General features: G+C 37.4%; 2 protein-coding genes across 2 annotated transcripts in view; one reads left to right on the forward strand and one right to left on the reverse strand.

Moving 5' to 3' along the window:
* Nucleotides 1-13250, reverse strand: part of LOC107568788 (cytosolic purine 5'-nucleotidase-like) — a 28886-nt gene extending 15636 nt beyond the window's left edge. The window contains exons 1-3 of the mRNA XM_016254769.1: nt 13095-13250; nt 11128-11251; nt 7313-7386 (exon numbers count right to left, since the gene is read on the reverse strand). Of these exons, the coding sequence (XP_016110255.1) occupies nt 7313-7386; nt 11128-11231 (178 nt within the window). The 5' untranslated portion in view covers nt 11232-11251; nt 13095-13250. The remainder of the gene's footprint in view (nt 1-7312; nt 7387-11127; nt 11252-13094) is intronic.
* LOC107568789 (alpha-internexin-like) overlaps nt 10761-17523 on the forward strand; it is a 16061-nt gene continuing 9298 nt past the window's right edge. The window contains exons 1-2 of the mRNA XM_016254770.1: nt 10761-10766; nt 16779-16788. Coding sequence (XP_016110256.1) covers nt 16781-16788 — 8 coding nt within the window. The 5' untranslated portion in view covers nt 10761-10766; nt 16779-16780. The remainder of the gene's footprint in view (nt 10767-16778; nt 16789-17523) is intronic.

Raw genomic sequence — 17523 nt, forward strand, 5'->3', positions numbered from 1 at the left:
CAATTACAGTAAATGGGGTTCAAAACTAGCTACAAGCCCCAGACATGACATGCAGATGAAAAAAAAAGGATATTGTGGCCACAAATTAAGATTTTGTTCGCCATTTTAGTTCAGTTGTGGCCACATTGTTCTAATGAGTTCTCTCGTTTTAGTTTAATCGTGTTCACTTTGTAATAATTAGTTCCCTAGGTTTAATTTAATTAAATTGTGGCCACAATGAATTAGTACACAAGGGAATAAATGACTACAATGTGGCTCTCAGAAATAAAGGTACAAAGCTGTCACTGGGGTGGTACCCTAAGGCACAAAGCCTAAATGGTACATTTTAGTTGATCACTAAATGGTGCATATTAGTACCTTAAGTTAAAAGTGTATATTAGTACCTTTTGAAAGGGTACCCTCCTAGTTTTGTACCTTTTCCTGAAAGTGTGCGGAGCTCTGTATTTTGTTACATACTAAAGTATTAGCTGCCCAAACAATTCTCTCATTTACTAATAACTATTGGCACAATGATTAATATTTGTGGCTGAAATAACTGTAAAACCCTCCAAGCTAAGTTTATTATGGAAGGGATCTCAATAACAACGGACCAAAAATAAAACATAAAGATGCATACATGGCAGCGTAAGTGTTGTATTTAAAGACACTCTCTGTGATACGTGTGGACCCCAACCTTGTCCTTTCACAGAGCAAGCGAAGTGTACCAGAACATTCACATTACAAAGGCTTAGCAGGGCCATGTATGCCCTGTGATCTAATCCAGTATGAAACCGGACCCACTTGCCCTAAAAGATTTAAACCCAATTAGATCCCAAGCCTCTGCAGAGGGATTTGGGTGGTATTTCAGCAACAAAAGGCATTTCGCGAGACCTAACCACAAAATCTGTTGTTCCAGCCTGACACCCAATTGAAGAAGAAATTAAAATAAGATGGACATGTATAGAACAACAGCTTCAGCAAAGATAGGAGTTACTAAACTGTACACAGACACACTTAAGCTCACGTTACATGTTGTTATGGAAGAGCTGGAAATGTGTTATGCTTGTTGTTGATGAGGAGGCAGGTTAAAGGGCAGAAACCCAGAAGGATCTCTTGAGAGTACGGAATGAAAAGAAGAGGAGTGCCTCAGGGTGAACTCCTGGGTCCATTGCTAATGAAGACTGAGATGTTTGACCACAACAACCTGTTTGTTTGTTTTTTGTCAGAATGCTGTTTTTCTATAATAGGCTTGTGTTTGTGCAAGTCTGAAAATTGTTTGTCAAGATAAGCTCACTAAAAGGAGAAGCTTTATTCTGTTATGGTCCTTCAGAACACCTTTTTATCTGCAGTTGTTCTATTTTGTGCAGTCTCCCACTTTCAGTTTCCCTCTTTCCCTCTTTCAAAGCCAAATTCCTCTTTCAAATAAATTCCTTGATGGTCACAGACAGGTGCGACACATTCGCTATAACAAAAAATAGCAATGGTTCCACACACTGTCGTAGACCTTTGTTGACATTTGACCAAAATGCTGTGTTTTTTAGTACAAGCCGCAGCAGCGTTTTTCTTTTTTTCCCACAGCTATTGATTCCTTTGTCATTTTACTAATCCATACAGACTATCATAGCCTAGTTTTTCCAGTTCCATCTAAATTACATCACAATCACAATCTTTGAGTTATATGAGACATTACAGTAAGTTATTTGTAGGACTGCCTCCAATGAGTTTCACGATCTGTTCCAGGCTTGTATATCTACAGATGTATGACAGACAGGCTGTGGAGTGTGAGGCAGATAGAAATGAATCCCCCAGAAAGCCAAGGCCAGAAGTACAGGCACACACAGGCAAGCAAACCCCAACAGAGTCACTAACTCAGGCCAGATTCTTCCACACAGATAGCAGCTGTACACAAACCCAACTGCCCCTTCCAGTTCTGTCTCTCTCTCTCCTCCCTACGATGTTCCACGAAGCTACAGCGAAACCTATTTTGAGCCTCTTATTCCCTCTCAGTCACTATTCCCATCATCACTCTTTGCTTAACTGCATACACCAGTGTTGACCTTGGACAATGTTGGCCTTGAGCTAGCATACTTCTGCTAGGGTGAAAAGAAAATATTGTTGGCAGTTTTACAGCTGGCAGTCTATACCTCATTATATGTGGCCTACATTAAGACTGGGTAAAAGTTTGAGGTAAAATTAGTTTTCATGATTATACTGACAAAAAAGGTTATGAGGTATGCATTGCTGTGAAATACAGGTCAAACTTCAGGTAACATGACCATTAATGTATTTACAGTTCAAGTGAAATAAAGGAGCCTCACCTAGATTTGATCAACTATTAGCCAGCAACTAGTCAACATTATGAAATCTTTTTCTCCTTTTTCATAATAAAGCATGTATATAAAATGGGAAAATTATACTGTCCATACCACTTATACATAAAATACCTAAAATATCTACTTGAAGTAGCCCCTGAGATTTCAATAATTTAACGAAACAGTTACTGCTAATGTAAATAGTTACTTTTAAGGGTGTTCACATTTGGGTTCACTCTGTACAATAACCAACTAACACTTCAAGTCACAAATCAAATATTTATGTCTTAAAATTGTCTTCAAACGTTCAAAACCTCAAGCTTTTAACATGGCAAATATTAAAGATTTTATTTTGGTAGAAAACTGGTTAAACGCTGCAAACTTCTTTGCACAAAAATGTTGGAAATTATGTGAATATGAATGTAAATAAGTGAACCTATAAAGCACATTACACTCACAAATGCACATTAAACAAACAGTTTGTGGAGTTTGTGAGAAGCAGCATTTATCGAGACGCTCCAAAAACATGGCAAACTGCACAAGTGTAAATGAACACAGTGCCACTCTTCACTCTGAAACACGCAGTACAACAGACTATATAGTTCTTTAATTACATTACAGCCTTTTATTAAATAATCAGTTATTCCTCAGCGGTTTTCAAACCCTGAGAACCCTGCCCTAAACCAACCAAACATGGTTTGCTAACCTGGCAAAGCTGTTAAGCTCGTTTATCTGGTCTGTGGCCAACACCTTGCCTGGTGACCAGCTAAGACCAGTAAACTCCCTTTTCAACAGAGTTTTCATCGGCAAGACAAAATCTTCTTCATCACCAATTTAAGCTGACACCAGAGAGCTTTCTTCTCCAATATTACTGAAGGCAGTAAGATGACGCCAGCTAAATTATGCCTTAGTCACAAACAATAACTATTGGTTATGACACAAACAAGTGTCCTACTTGTCCACTCTATTACACTGAAGCTCTACACTCTATTAAACTGATTATTAAGAAAATGTATTTTACACCACTACATGAAACTTTAAATACTTCTTTATTTTTCTGTAGCTCCAAACTTGTTTACAATGACCTATGTGTCGGCCTAGGGCCACTAAGACCATGAAGATTCATGTTTCTTTCTCCATACATTCTTAGATAGAATATTACATATGCATGTGTGTTCAGAATGAGGGTACGATGTCAGGCTGGAGTTCATAGCTCAGATTACCTTCAGCAAGAAAATAAAATTTGTATCATTTTGCAAGGTAAACAATCTCCCTCGACCCCTCAGTCCATTCATCAAGTTCTCCCTAACTAACATGCTTTATCTGCATTAAAGGGATACTCCACCCCAAAATGAAAATTTTGTCATTAATCACTTTACCCCCATGTCGTTCCAAACCCGTAAAAGCTTTGTTCGTCTTCGGAACACAATTTAAGATATTTTGGATGAAAACCGGGAGGCTTGTGAACGCAAGCAGCATACACTCTTCTGTGTCAGCCGCGCTGCACGGATGCTCGGTTTTCGATCAAATACAAAGCGTAAATACACGTAGAAAACGTATCCTTGTGTCGCGGCTAACATAGAAGAGCGTACGCTGCTTGCGTTCAGCAGATATTCTCCAAAATGGTGCTACAGTGATACGGAGAGACACAGAGGAGACAAATTGTTGAATAAAGTCGTTATTTTTGTTTTCTTCGCGTACAAATAGTATTTTCGTTGTTTCTTAACGTTACGGTTGAACCACTGATGGCAGATGGACAATTCTGACGATGTCTTTCATACTTTTCTGGACCTTGACGGTGTAATTTACTTGGCAGTCAATTGGACAGTCACAAGCCTCCCGGTTTTCATCCAAAATATCTTAAATTGTGTTCCGAAGACGAACAAAGCTTTTAGGGGTTTGGAACGACATGGGGGTAAGTGATTAGTGACAAAATTTTCATTTTGGGGTGGAATATCCCTTTAAGCCTATGGTTGACTTTGGATTTTGCTGTCAGGTTCTCAGGACACTAGAGATGCACGATGTTATCAGAATTGGGCCAATAAAGGCTTAAAATGTAAACATCGGCCCGATATGAAAAATTATGCTGATATGCTTTGCCGATAAGACGAATAACTCACATGTAGTCTGGGTGTGTTATCAATAAGATCACATCAGCAGTGTGGTCGTTCTTGAAGCAAACTTTTGTTTGAATGGTGAATAGATTGTTTTGGATTGCTGCATTTAATCTGAGAATGCAAGTTTGTTGTGTGATGAGAGTCATCAGTTAGTGCACCAGCAGCGGCAGGCAGCCTCCCCCAGGTCCTAATGTGTGTTCAGTACGGCATTTTATTTACTTAGGGGGAGCTGTTGGCCTACTTGTAATAAAATTAAAGTAAAATACACAAATAACATTAAGATTGTATTTCTGATTAAATAAAGCAGTAACTGATGTCATAAAATCACCAGTATGTTTTGATTTAAAGGTCAGAAGCTATAGCTTACATGAATAAAAACTACAAACATGTCACTTGTAAATTAAATCACTATATATATATATATATATATATATATATATATATATATATATGTACAGATTTATTCATTAATGTGTGATATATTTTTCCAAACAGATTATACAAACTTAAATGCAAGGAGCTCTAAAAGATTTTCAGGATTTTCAGAATCTCTAATGCTTTAGACCATCTACAAATGTTAAATCTTCAAATAAAATGTTAAGGTTACCACTGCATCTGTCTGAAGAGAAAAAAAAATGCAGTGATTAATTTATAGTTGATTTCTAGTTATTTTCAAAGCTTTCAATGAACTCTCATTATAAAATAACTTCATTATTGTTGTTTTTTTATCTAACAAGTAAGTTTTTGTTAAAAACTAATTAAATTATTAAAATTAAATATAATTTGTTTATAATCTCTGCACAGGAGAGTCTTGGTGTTTTTTCCAAGCAAAAAGAAAAAATATCGGTATCGGCATCTGTTATCGGCCAAAATGAGCTGAAAAATATAGGAAAAAAAAAAAATCAAATATCATGCATCCCTAGAATACAACCTTAAAGATTAAAGATTTTTTTTTCCAAGTCTTTAATTGATGACACTTTACAATAAGGTTCATTAGTTAACATGAGTTAACTACTTTAGTTAACATGAACCAAGCATGAACAATACTTCTACAAGATTTATTAATCTTAGTTAATGTTAATTTCAACATCTACTAATGCATTATTAAAATTAAAACTTGTGCTTGTTAACATAAGTTAATAAATAGAATGATTAATAAATACTGTAAAAAATGTAGTTCATTGTTTATTCTTGTTAGTTAACACATTAACTAACATTAGCTAATGGAACCTTATTGTAAAGTGTTACCCTTTAATTTGCTAAATTGATTTTTAAAAGATCGGAAGCATTCTGAAGTTAAAATACCATTTAAACAGCATTTTATTTCTCTGTCCTGTGTCTATTCAAAGAATGCAGAGGTGGCGGGTTTCATCTGTGATTTAATGGACTGTCAGGCTGAAGAGCTGTCAACACCAAGCTTAGATAGAGAGTTTGTGCCACAGATCTGTCCACGTGCAGGGTATTATCTTGCATGCTGGTCCCAATCACAAAGGGGATTTGGTTATGGAATGGAATAAGCAACAGGAAATATTAATCAGGGCTTGGAAAGTGGTCTTAAAACCCTGTATGGTTTGGTTTAATGCTTCTCAAAGCATTTTAAGATCAACAATAAATGCTAACATCTATTAATATTCTATTGTAGAGCCACAGAAAAGGAAAATTGGTCTCATCCAAGAGTAAAGAGTGAAAATTTGTCTTGAGAGGCTTTTGAGTATAACATAATGGAATAAATAAAAGAGACTGAAAAAAAAAGTAATTTATTATACCTTAAAAGGGATAGTTGACCCCAAAAAAATGAAACACTTTTGTCATTTACTCACCATGTCATTCCAAAAATGTATGACTTTCATTTTTTTTTATCATAGATGAAGATATTTTGAAAAGTGTCTCAATGTTATTTTTTGACCATACAATGAAAGTCATTGTGATCCGGTGTGGTTTTGAAACCTAGGACTTTCAAACCATTCTTCTTTTGCATTCAGGTTTGGAAAGTCATGAGAGGGAGTAAATGATGACAGAATTCTCATTTAGCTATCTATCAAGAATGATCAAAAGATAGTTGGCTAAAAAGACATCTCAAGATTGTAAGACTACGGTATGTTTGCAAAATAATTTTTGTCCGTTTCCTGTTATTGACTGTTATGGATTTTTCAGGACCTCTAAATTGTGGTTGCAACTTGATCAGAGGATAAGAAACAATATAGCTTTATACTTGTAAACATTTGCACTTGGTTACAGCCAGCTATAATGTGGAGGATGTCAACAGCTGAGTGGCCTCAGAATTTAGCTTAAGCCATATTAGCTGCTGGCTATGAGACATGTCATCCATTCTAACTGTCAAAGAACTGATCTGCTTTCTCATGGCCCAAATCCTGGTTAGTGAGAACCTTATCCACCATCTGAGTCCCTGGGACCAATAACAGAAAGCAAAGGGATTTCAGAAACCCAATGCATCTGATCCATGTTAAAGTGTTGACCATAAGAACCAAACTCTCTCTTATTTCAGGTTCTTGGCTGACCTAAATGTCATAAATAATTCAAGCTGTAAATATGGTGGCTTGTTTATTTTAATGGTCATTCCAACAATCTAAGCCCCTAGCCAAAAACAAACTCCAGGGTTTAGATCACATAAAATGAGGCACTTTGTGTACACGAGACATCACCTCGATTTTCCAGACTCCAAAACCAGACAAGGAGTGGCTAAATATATCGAAGAACCCTACTGTATGTTTACCCTGACATTCTAAGCAAGAGTGTTACTGGCTCCAAGAGACACCCAAACATAAGGACAGATCTTCTGAGATTTTTCAGAAATCGGCACATTCCTAGTGCTGTAGACGCAAAGTGGGAATTGGACTGTGAACATTTAAACGTAATCATCAAAGAAAATAGGGAACACCTTACCTGCTAAAGTGTAGTCCATGTCAAAGCCGAAGCATTTAATCTTTTCCATGGCCAGACTTCTGTTCACAAACACTCTGGGGAAGAATGTGACACATTCAGGGGTATATTTGGTTGCAATATTCTGCAATTCTCAATTTTGATAAAAAATTTAATTTGGAAAAAATAAAATTTCTCAAGATACTTATATTTCAGGAAAAATGGGTTAACTTTCAGAAAGAAAAAAATTACAAACTACTACAGTATGGCATTCCAAGCAATAAATAAACTCCCATACCCGAGGCCACCATGCTGAGTGATCTGCAATTATTATTTTGCACACTTACAGCTCTATGCTTTAGTCCACAAGCCATGCCATCTAATGCCACGATATGAACGCAAAGGAAATTCTGAATCACTCTCTGTGCATGCATATAATCTGATACTGACATAGATAAACCACAAACTGCCATTGTATTCATAGTTTTACAAGAGATTCAAAGTCTATACTGTAGCAAGGAACAATTTCAACAACTTAAAATAAATTCTAAATTTTTATATAGCAGCTGAATAAATGTAAAGTAATATATTTTTACTACACACACAAAAAAATTTAAAATCGGAAATGATCATCAGAATCGTCAGGCCTGTGTTAAACATTTTACAACCCTATAAAAATTTACAAAATTTAAAAAGAAAATCATTATTACCATAAAAAAAACTATTACTTTGATCAATCCTACCTTGTTGTGGCATAACACTGGACTACATCCCATGATTCACTTTTCCAGGTAAGACCTGTGCGCTGCATTCTGAGTGGATGTCACTGCTCTAGCTGGTCTGTCAAGCCCATTTCCCAGTTCACCCTGTTACCCCCACAGCAAACAATAGCCCCCTCTCTCTGCTTTCTTGTCATTGAATTTCTGACTTGTTGCAAAAATGATTGTGCCAGTTCTATAGCATTCTCTGTTGTTGTGCCAGTTGTTGAGCTAGGGGTTGTTTGCTTCCCTTCAAAGACATCTAGAACAATCAACAACAGCAGGAAGAACCAGGCAGGTGCAGTGGCTCAGACAACAGAGTGTGCATCACTAGTTAGAGACAGCTGGTAAACAGATTACTCTTGTATCTCAAATGGATCTTCATTGTTGCCCGATTCTGTAATAGGCTACTTATACTGTACCAGAGACACTATAAAGGGGAGGAGACGAACCTCTCATATAAAAATGAATGGAAGAAATTATGGTGAATGTAGAAATGGGAAGTCCTGCCTTTCAGCTAAAAGAGCCAATTGCCTTTTTAAGTTTGTTTACTTAGAAACATGCATGTGAAAATGATTAAGTAATGTTTGTTTAGTATTTAGTTCAAAATAGGGACACACCAAAATAATTTTTTTACAAAAACACAGAAACCGAAACTAAGCCAACAAACCAAAAAATAATGTATTTGGGTAGCTCAATTTGTTTAAATAGGCAATTTAGTAATTGAACTTGGTTTGCTGTTTAGGGTGTCAAGTTTTCAGGTAATAAACCAGTTGCAGTTAAGCTCTTCAACGACAATATTGTTGAATGTTGTTGTCTCTTGACATTTCTTCTGAACAAATTTTAAATATTGCTGTTTTAGAATCCTTTTGGTCAATGATTGCTCTCCAAAATGAATTTTTTTTTTTCAGGTGCAGCTGACGGTTTATGGGTGTGGAAATTGTGTATCACTGGTTGAAATGTCATCTTGATAAGCAGATTGGAAGTTTTCAAAAACAAACTTACCTTAAGATCGCTCATTAAGATAATAAATGATATTCGCTTAAATTCTGATTCTGGCAAAATATCAGTGCTGGTACTACTAGATCTCAGTGCTGCGTTTGACACGGTCAATCATAACATACTTCTACAGAGACTGGAAAACTGGGTCAGGCTTTCTGGGATGGTAATCAAATGGTTCAGGTCATACTTAGAAGGGAGAGGTTATTATGCGAGTATAGGAGAGCATAAGTCTAAGTGGACGTCCATGACATGCGGATTCCCACAAGGCTCAATTCTTGCACCGCTCTTGTTTAGCCTGTATATGCTCCCACTAAGTCAAATAATGAGAAAGAACCAAATTGCCTATCACAGCTATGCTGATGATACCCAGATTTACCTAGCCTTATCCCTGGTAGAGTAGACTACAATGCCGGCTGTTCTGACTCACAGACTGTAAGTACGTTTTTTATATTTTTCCGGTCAAGACTTGGAGAAACTTGTTCATGCCTTTATCACCAGCAGGGTGGACTATTGTAATGGTCTCCTCACCGGCCTTCCCAAGAAGACCATTAGACAGCTGCAGCTCATCCAGAACGCTGCTGCCAGAATTTTGACTAGAACCAGAAAATCTGAGCATATCACACCAGTCCTCAGGTCCTTACACTGGCTTCCAGTTATATTTAGGATTGATTTTAAAGTACTTTTACTAGTTTATAAATCACTCAATGGCCTAGGACCTAAATTCATAGTAGATATGTTCACTTTTTTTTCGAGTCAGTTAGAAGTACCAAGGGTTCACACAAAACAAGGGGAGTCCGCTTTTAGTTATTATGCCGCCCGCAGTTGGAATCAGCTTCCAGAAGAGATCAGATGTGCTAAAACATTAGTCACATTTAAATGCAGACTCAAAACTCATCTGTTTAGCTGTGCATTTACTGAATGAGCACTGTGCAATGTCCGAACTGATTGCACTATATTTTATGTATAATCATTTTCTATTCTTAACCGTTTTAACTTCATTTTAAACCTCTTAAATCAATTTTTAAATAATTTTAAAAGTTTTAAATTCCTTGTTTTATTGCTGTGATTATTATTTTTTTTTTTCATTTCTTTTATGTAAAGCACTTTGAATTACCATTGTGTATGAAATGTGCTATAAACAAACTTGCCTTGCCTTAAAAGAAACATGATTTTATTCTACACAGCAATGAGGGTTGAGCAATTTTCGGGACCGTATTCTTTTATTTATTTATTCTTTTCATTTTCTATAGCTCCACCACTACGTTCCACAGAGTTAACACATTTTTCACTACATACATACATACACACCAGAAATAACCACTGCCTTTGGACCTCAAATAGACTGTATGGAATCCCTGCCATGACACATGACATTTACTTTTCCTTATCTAAACACACTTATCTGGGTAATGGAACAAGGCAGTGAACTTTTGGCTTCAGCACAGAGAAATGTAAAGTCAAAGTTCACGTATAGTACAAAGAGTAAACTACATTCTAATACAGATGTGACCTTCGGTTGGATTAATACCACAAGTGACGGTGTGTGCTAAAGGTGCAGATTTTTTGTGAAGAACCAAATGGCACCCCTCTTATCTACTGAAGATTGCATAATGCCACTGCATGGCAAATTCCATATTTGTGGGGTTGCACAAGCTTCTCTATGTTCCTCAGTCACCATGTGCCCATGTTCACTATGTAGTTTAAAACAACGCTGCAGGGTTTGGCCTATAATTAGGTAACTCTCTTCTTTATTTTAATTTACCAGAGGAGCTGCTGTCTAAATAATAGGATCTTTTCTTGACAAAGTTGCTTACATTCTTAACATGACACATAAAATCATGGAGTATGGAATGCTTAGTGACAACTATTATAAACTCTTAGACTCAATGGGCTCTTCTAAAATGAGTGGATTGCAAACAAACGACACTTTATCTAAATAGAAAGAATTAAGGATAACACACAAAATGCATTTTCCTTTTGAGGAGATGATGTCTCTGTATTCTAACTGACAAATCTTTCTTTCTAAGCCTAGCAACCCAAACACAGTTATTATACAGTCAGTCTATTCTTCTGATATACCTATGATAGGCCTCTCTCCTGTATTTCTTCATCGCCAGTCCATCCATGTTTGCTGGGAGATCTGCATAGTCCTGAAGTCGATCGCTCCATGATGTCGTCATCATTAAATCTCTCAGTTCTGAGTCTGTAGACAGATTTAATAGATCTATTAAACACTGAGAAAAAAAAGAAAGAAACAGAAAAACCTTGAGTAATATTTTTTTTTACTTTTTATCTGTCTTTGGCACCAAAAGATCACATTAAAGCATGAATGCACTCAGATTTATTAGATTGGATTAGTTATTTTTTGTAGATTTTATCACCTACTAAACAAGCCAATACACAACTTCTGCCTGTTTATGTGCCTGCTTCTAATCTAATTGCATCAGAATCAAGAAAGACAAGAATAACGACTTGATTTGCTTATCTGAGTGATTTAAACAGATAGCATTCAGTCTTGTAACACTTTGTCTGATTGTTTCTCATACAAGAAAAGCCCACTAAGTCATTGTGAAATCTATTTCGTGACTGAAATGTTTGACAAATATTAAGTCTTCTATTACGTTTTCACAACTTCTGGTAAAGATACTATGCTTCCAATTTAGCTTGCCAATACAAACAACCTCTGCATTTGAAATACTTGGTTTTTGGTATGGAAAGGGTTCAAGTACGTGAACAAAATACAGGCAAGCAACCAGAAAACAGACAACCTGGTATTGTCTACCCTCTCTCTCTTGAAAGAAGTTAAATTACATATCACAAAAATTAAGAAAATTCTAACTATTGAAGCAAGATATGCAGCATAAAAACTTGAGTCAGCATACTGAGGCCGGTGGCCTTCACAAAGGCTGACTTGCACAAACAAGCTGGAGACCATAAGGGCAAAGGAAGGAGATTTTCCCACTACCCGTCTATTTTATGATCGTTATAGGGGATAGTAGGGTCTGAAAATAATTTTAGGTGGTGCTGATACAAGCATATAAAAAAAAACAAACAAAAAAACACTCTCACTCTTTTTCGAATACATGCCCCTTAGGACAAACAACAGAACAAAATAGGCCTCCTTCCACAAAAAAAAAAAAAGTAGGTTAAAACTCTTTCATGTAATATGAAAAAAAATAAACATACTCCAAGCAGGCAGCTATAATGGCTCACTGTGGTCTATCAGGCTGATTTGCATCTACATTTTTGAGAAAACCAGAAGGAGAAATAATAGTTTTCTTTCTTTGAGTGCATTTGGTCCTTGAACACCAAATAGACACACACACACAAGAAAAAAGGGGAAAAAAATATTTGTTTATTTTGGCAAGATGTTCAGCTGTCATGATAGAAGTTGAAGGTTGATGGGTTTCGGTAACTTTTCAGCGGGTATCTCTATATTTAGCAATATTTCACAAATAGTGCAAATTAGATATTAACAAATATCCAAACATGGTTTGAGCCACATTTAGCTTCAAAATGTTGTGCCAAGATATAGCCTCCTTACAACATTTTACTGATAAGTAGCAGTAGCCTAAGACACTGGAGTGGAGACTAAAACTTACTCTTATAGATATCTTACCTGAACCAGTTTGTTGACTTGCACTTTTAGGTGCTTTTTAATCACAAAAAGTTACATTCAGCAGCTGAAAAACAAGGACAAAGCCCCCGGGGATGTTTGGAGAGCTGGCTGGTAAGCAGCCACAGCATTTCCCTGAAAATGGCTGAAACAGAGCTTGATTCAAACAGTTTTGATGTTTAAACGATGTATTAAAATCAAGTAACGTTATCCACTGTGTTCGGTATCGCGCCTGGTATCTTGTTTATTTATGTTCGTGTAAAATATATTTCCATTGGAGGTCCTCAGACACTGGCTGAATACACTCGGCGCTGTGATAAACATCAAACATCGCTGATCTTTTCAAGCTGAAGACAGGCGAAGAGACATGCAAACAAACCACTGACACTAACAACAACAGCTGTAAGTTCAGCCCTATTCGTTCACTTACCTTCCGTCAATACACACAAGCTTAAGTGCACTGGCAGTGCTGTAAACACTTCGGGAAATATCAATAAGACAGAATGCACTGCAGTATTCGAGTGAAGCTGTGAGTCTGTTAATGTGAATTAAAAGCTCGTCATAACCGTGTTGTAAGCAGTTGTTGAGGGGCAGGACTGGGCGGGGCTTGACATCCAGAGGAGGCGGAGCCAAATCTGTCATCACGTCAGAGACGGAGAAATGTGAAGGCGGGACAGAGTCAGCCTCTTGAAGATGGTTTGGTCTACTGACAGCTCATTGTTTACAGGATTTTATTGTATTTTTTTATTTAGCCCGTCTGTTTAAAGTAACACTTTACCATAATTCGTTAACAGTTAATGTAATTTGCAAAAGTTTTTGGCCATCTTGATGAATGTAGCCTATTGAACATATAAGGGCTTTTTAAAATGGGGTCCAGGGCCGCTGGGTTTGAGGTTATGTTTGGGCCCTATACCTATACACTACAAATGCCCTCAACTAGAACATCATTATGGAGTAACACAAAATACTCAAAAATGTAAATATGCTTTGAGGTGCATAGCCTATATAGTACAATTAATATGCATATGTCTAGCCCAGTCAACGTTTAGATGAAATATTAAATAGTCCTTATAATACAACAAACAGGATGTGTTATCAAAACCCTGAAATTACAATGAGCAAAAAAAAACAAAAACGTACTTTTGTCAGATTCTTACATTTAATCAATAAATGCAATCCGAATAAAAAGACATGTTGGCTATTAACAATCAAATGAAATCACTATGAACAAAATCCATAGATAGATTCTGCATAAATTATGTCAAGTTTAAATATAACATTTTAATGTAGAAATATTAAATGATTGCAAAAATGAAATAATAAGCTACAGTAGCCTACTTTTTAACATATGAAACTACAACCGCCAGTAGCTGGCAAGTAACTGTCTTGATGAATGAGTCAAATCAACCGATTCGTTTAAAATGCTAATCATTTAACGTCGCAAACAACTGTACTTACAGCCTGATTGAATCATTTACTGGTCCGTGTAACGCTGAGGAACAAAACACCGTGTTGCTCGGAGATGCGGTTCTGCTGTTTATTCTATTTTCTTTTTGACAGGGAAAAATTAATTTTTTTGTGTCTAAAGGATACATAGGAACTTGGTTATTGTACATTTGCGATCGTGCAGATATTCGGAAAAACATACTTGTTTGTATGATAGGCTAACTCCTATAGGCTATCATATGTTATAAAAACAGAAACTCATTAAATGGGTATATTTAATTTATTTTATTTTTTAAAATCATTTTGGGAGAGAGGGAGATGGGAGAGAGCACTCAAAAACACTTCAGATCGCATAATTTAGTGGAACATTAATTTAATAGCCTAGACATCCTGTCAGCCCTGTGTTCCCGTGTTTGTTCTGTTTTTCTCCTAATGTGCTCCGTGACCTAATTTCTCCCTCGTCTTGATTGTGTTCATTGATTTCAGGTGTGTCTTGTCATTTGGCCCTCGTTATCCTGTGTATTTAAGCCCCAGTCTGTTCAGTCTGTGTTTGTCAGGTCTAAACGTCAGTACCTTGTTCTACGTGTGGTTTCCTTGCTATAAAGTTTGTGAAGCTGATTCTCCTGTGTCCTCGCTCTCTCCTTGCGCCGACACAGTAGAAGTGTGACAGAAGACCTGACCTAAATAACAGTAAGCAGCGACCCTTTTGCTTCTTTTCTGAAAGTAGTTTTTCCGTTAACCCCCCTCCATAAATGGATAAATATTAATTCTGCTGTTAGAAACAAATAAAGAAACAGTGTAGGAGAGTGTTTATTATGTGCAAACAGTGAGAAACTCTATATTTGTGCAGTGTGCGCATGTAAAAAAAATCTATTCTATCTACATCAACCCGATCACTTTATTTAGCGTTCATGTAAACACTACATTCAGATTCATAAATCGGAATGAATTCAGTCTGATTGAACCAAAAATCGTGCATGCAAACGTAACCACGAAGACAGCGCATTAGTTTAGAACTCTTCTAATTTTTATTTTTATTTTTTAAACGTAGAGAGTGTGTTGATTTGTGCAATGATAAGCTACCAGCAATGTTAAGATGATTTTAATATATTAGAATGAGCACATTACAATATAACTCGTATGTTATTATTATGGGCTTAAAACAAGATGCAAACAATCAGAATATTGTACCTGGTGGCCGTGGGGAGTGCACAATGTAAATATGAAACATATGCCATTACCTATAGACCTTTTTCATGGAACGCGAAATTACCCATTATGCTTTGCGCGTACGCGTATGGAGGATGCTTCGAACTTCCGGTTGCAGCTTGATGCGTTTAGTTAGGCGTTACAGAGTTATTTGGACAGCTCTGAAACGACGGTTGTAATCTGTTTTACTTACTTTTAACGTCCATAATGTCAACAAGCAACGGCAACTTTAGTTCACGGTGGCAGCACGATCAAGACCTGCAGTGCTTGAAGTGGGGGAAAAAATAAGTGTCGGTGTTGTGCCCAATTCTAACCCCCGCCAGATTATTACCCCCCCCGTATTGGTAGGTTTAGAATTAGGTGTGGGGGAGGGGTTAGGATTAGGCTATCAGGTAGTGATTTCAACGAGGGGGGTAATAATTTGGCAGAGTCGAAAATGGGCACAACACCTGCCCACTTCAAGCACTGACTGTGATTCAATGTAAAGACTTTTTACAGCAATATTTAACCAATTATAAATTTCAGTTATAACAAAATTGTTTAGCTCTAAAAAAGTGCTAATGGTGATGTACTGTTTAATAATAAAGTAAATAAAGTGAACAGTATGTTCTGATTTTTGAAAGGTGCAAAATGCAGTGGCCAGTGGTATGACAGGGCTATCTTGCACTGATGAGCAGTGTAGATGGAATGCAGGAACCAGAAGAAACCTTGAACAGAAAAGAATTAGTCAGATGACATTTAGACGTCACAAAGCTGATGATGTATATGGTGCGTCATCAACAAGGGAGGGAGAAAGGCCACCATCTACACCAAGCTATGACACGCATCAAGACTTCAGGGAGAGAGTCAGTTCTTCAGACACAAAACCACTTTTTGAATTAAAAAACAGTCTTTTGGAAAAATGCTACAATGCCAATGTATCAGTGCAAGCAGATGACACTGACAGCTGCACAGTTATGGAGGCCCTTCACAATGAAGAGGTCAAGTGCCTGTTCTGCCAATAGTTAGCAATGGCCCTATGGTATGCAGTGTTTAATAAATTCAGTGCAGTCCCGTATCATATTGTGGCCTCTGTATCATGATACGTATCGTATTGTGACGTTGCTGGTGATACACAGCCCTGATATATATATATATATATATATATATATATATATATAGTATCTCACAGAAGTGAGTACACCCATCACATTTTTGTAAATATTTTATTATATCTTTTCATGTGACAACACTGAAGAAATGACACTTTGCTACAATGTAAAGTAGTGAGTGTACAGCTTGTATAACAGTGTAAATTTGCTGTCCCCTCAAAATAACTCAGCGCACAGCCATTGATGTCTAAACCGCTGGCCACAAAAGTGAGTACATCCCTAAATGAAAATGTCCAAATTGGGCCCAAAGTGTAGCCACCATTATTTTCCAGCACTGCCTTAACCCTCTTGGGCATGGAGTTCACCAGTCATGGCCTAATGGTTAGAGAGTCGGACTCGTAACCCAAAGGTTGCGAGTTCGAGTCTCAAGTCCTACAGGAATTGTAGGTGGGGGGAGTGAATGTACAGTGCTCTCTTCCACCTTCAATACCACGACTAAGATGCCCTTGAGCAAGGCACCGAACCCACAACTGCTCCCCGGGCGCCGCAACATAAATGGCTGCCCACTGCTCCTGTTACACTCCTCCATGACGACATCACGGAGCTGGTGGATGTTAGAGACCTTGCACTCCTCCACCTAACGTTTAGGTCTGGAGACATGCTTGGCCAATCCATCACCTTTACCCTCAGCTTCTTTAGCAAGGCAGTGGTCATCTTGGAGGTGTGTTTGGGGTCGTTATCATGTTGGAATACTGCCCTGCGTCCCAGCCTCCGAAGGGAGGGGATCATGCTCTGCTTCAGTATATCGCAGTACATGTTGGCATTCATGGTCAATGAACTGTAGCTACCCAGTGCCTGCAGCACTCATGCAGCCCCAGACCATGACACTCCCACCACCATGCTTGACTGTAGGCAAGACACACTTGTCTTTGTACTTCTCTCCTGGTTGCCGCCACACACGCTTGACACCATCTGAACCAAATAAGTTTATCTTGGTCTCATCAGACCACAGGACATGGTTCCAGTAATCCATGTCCTTAGTCTGCTTGTCTTCAGCAAACTGTTTGCGGGCTTTCTTGTGCATCATCTTTAGAAGAGGCTTCCTTCTGGGAC

This window comes from Sinocyclocheilus grahami, unplaced genomic scaffold, assembly GCF_001515645.1.
Source record: "Sinocyclocheilus grahami isolate Dianchi unplaced genomic scaffold, SAMN03320097.WGS_v1.1 scaffold1280.1, whole genome shotgun sequence".
Taxonomy (NCBI): Eukaryota; Metazoa; Chordata; class Actinopteri; order Cypriniformes; family Cyprinidae; genus Sinocyclocheilus; species Sinocyclocheilus grahami.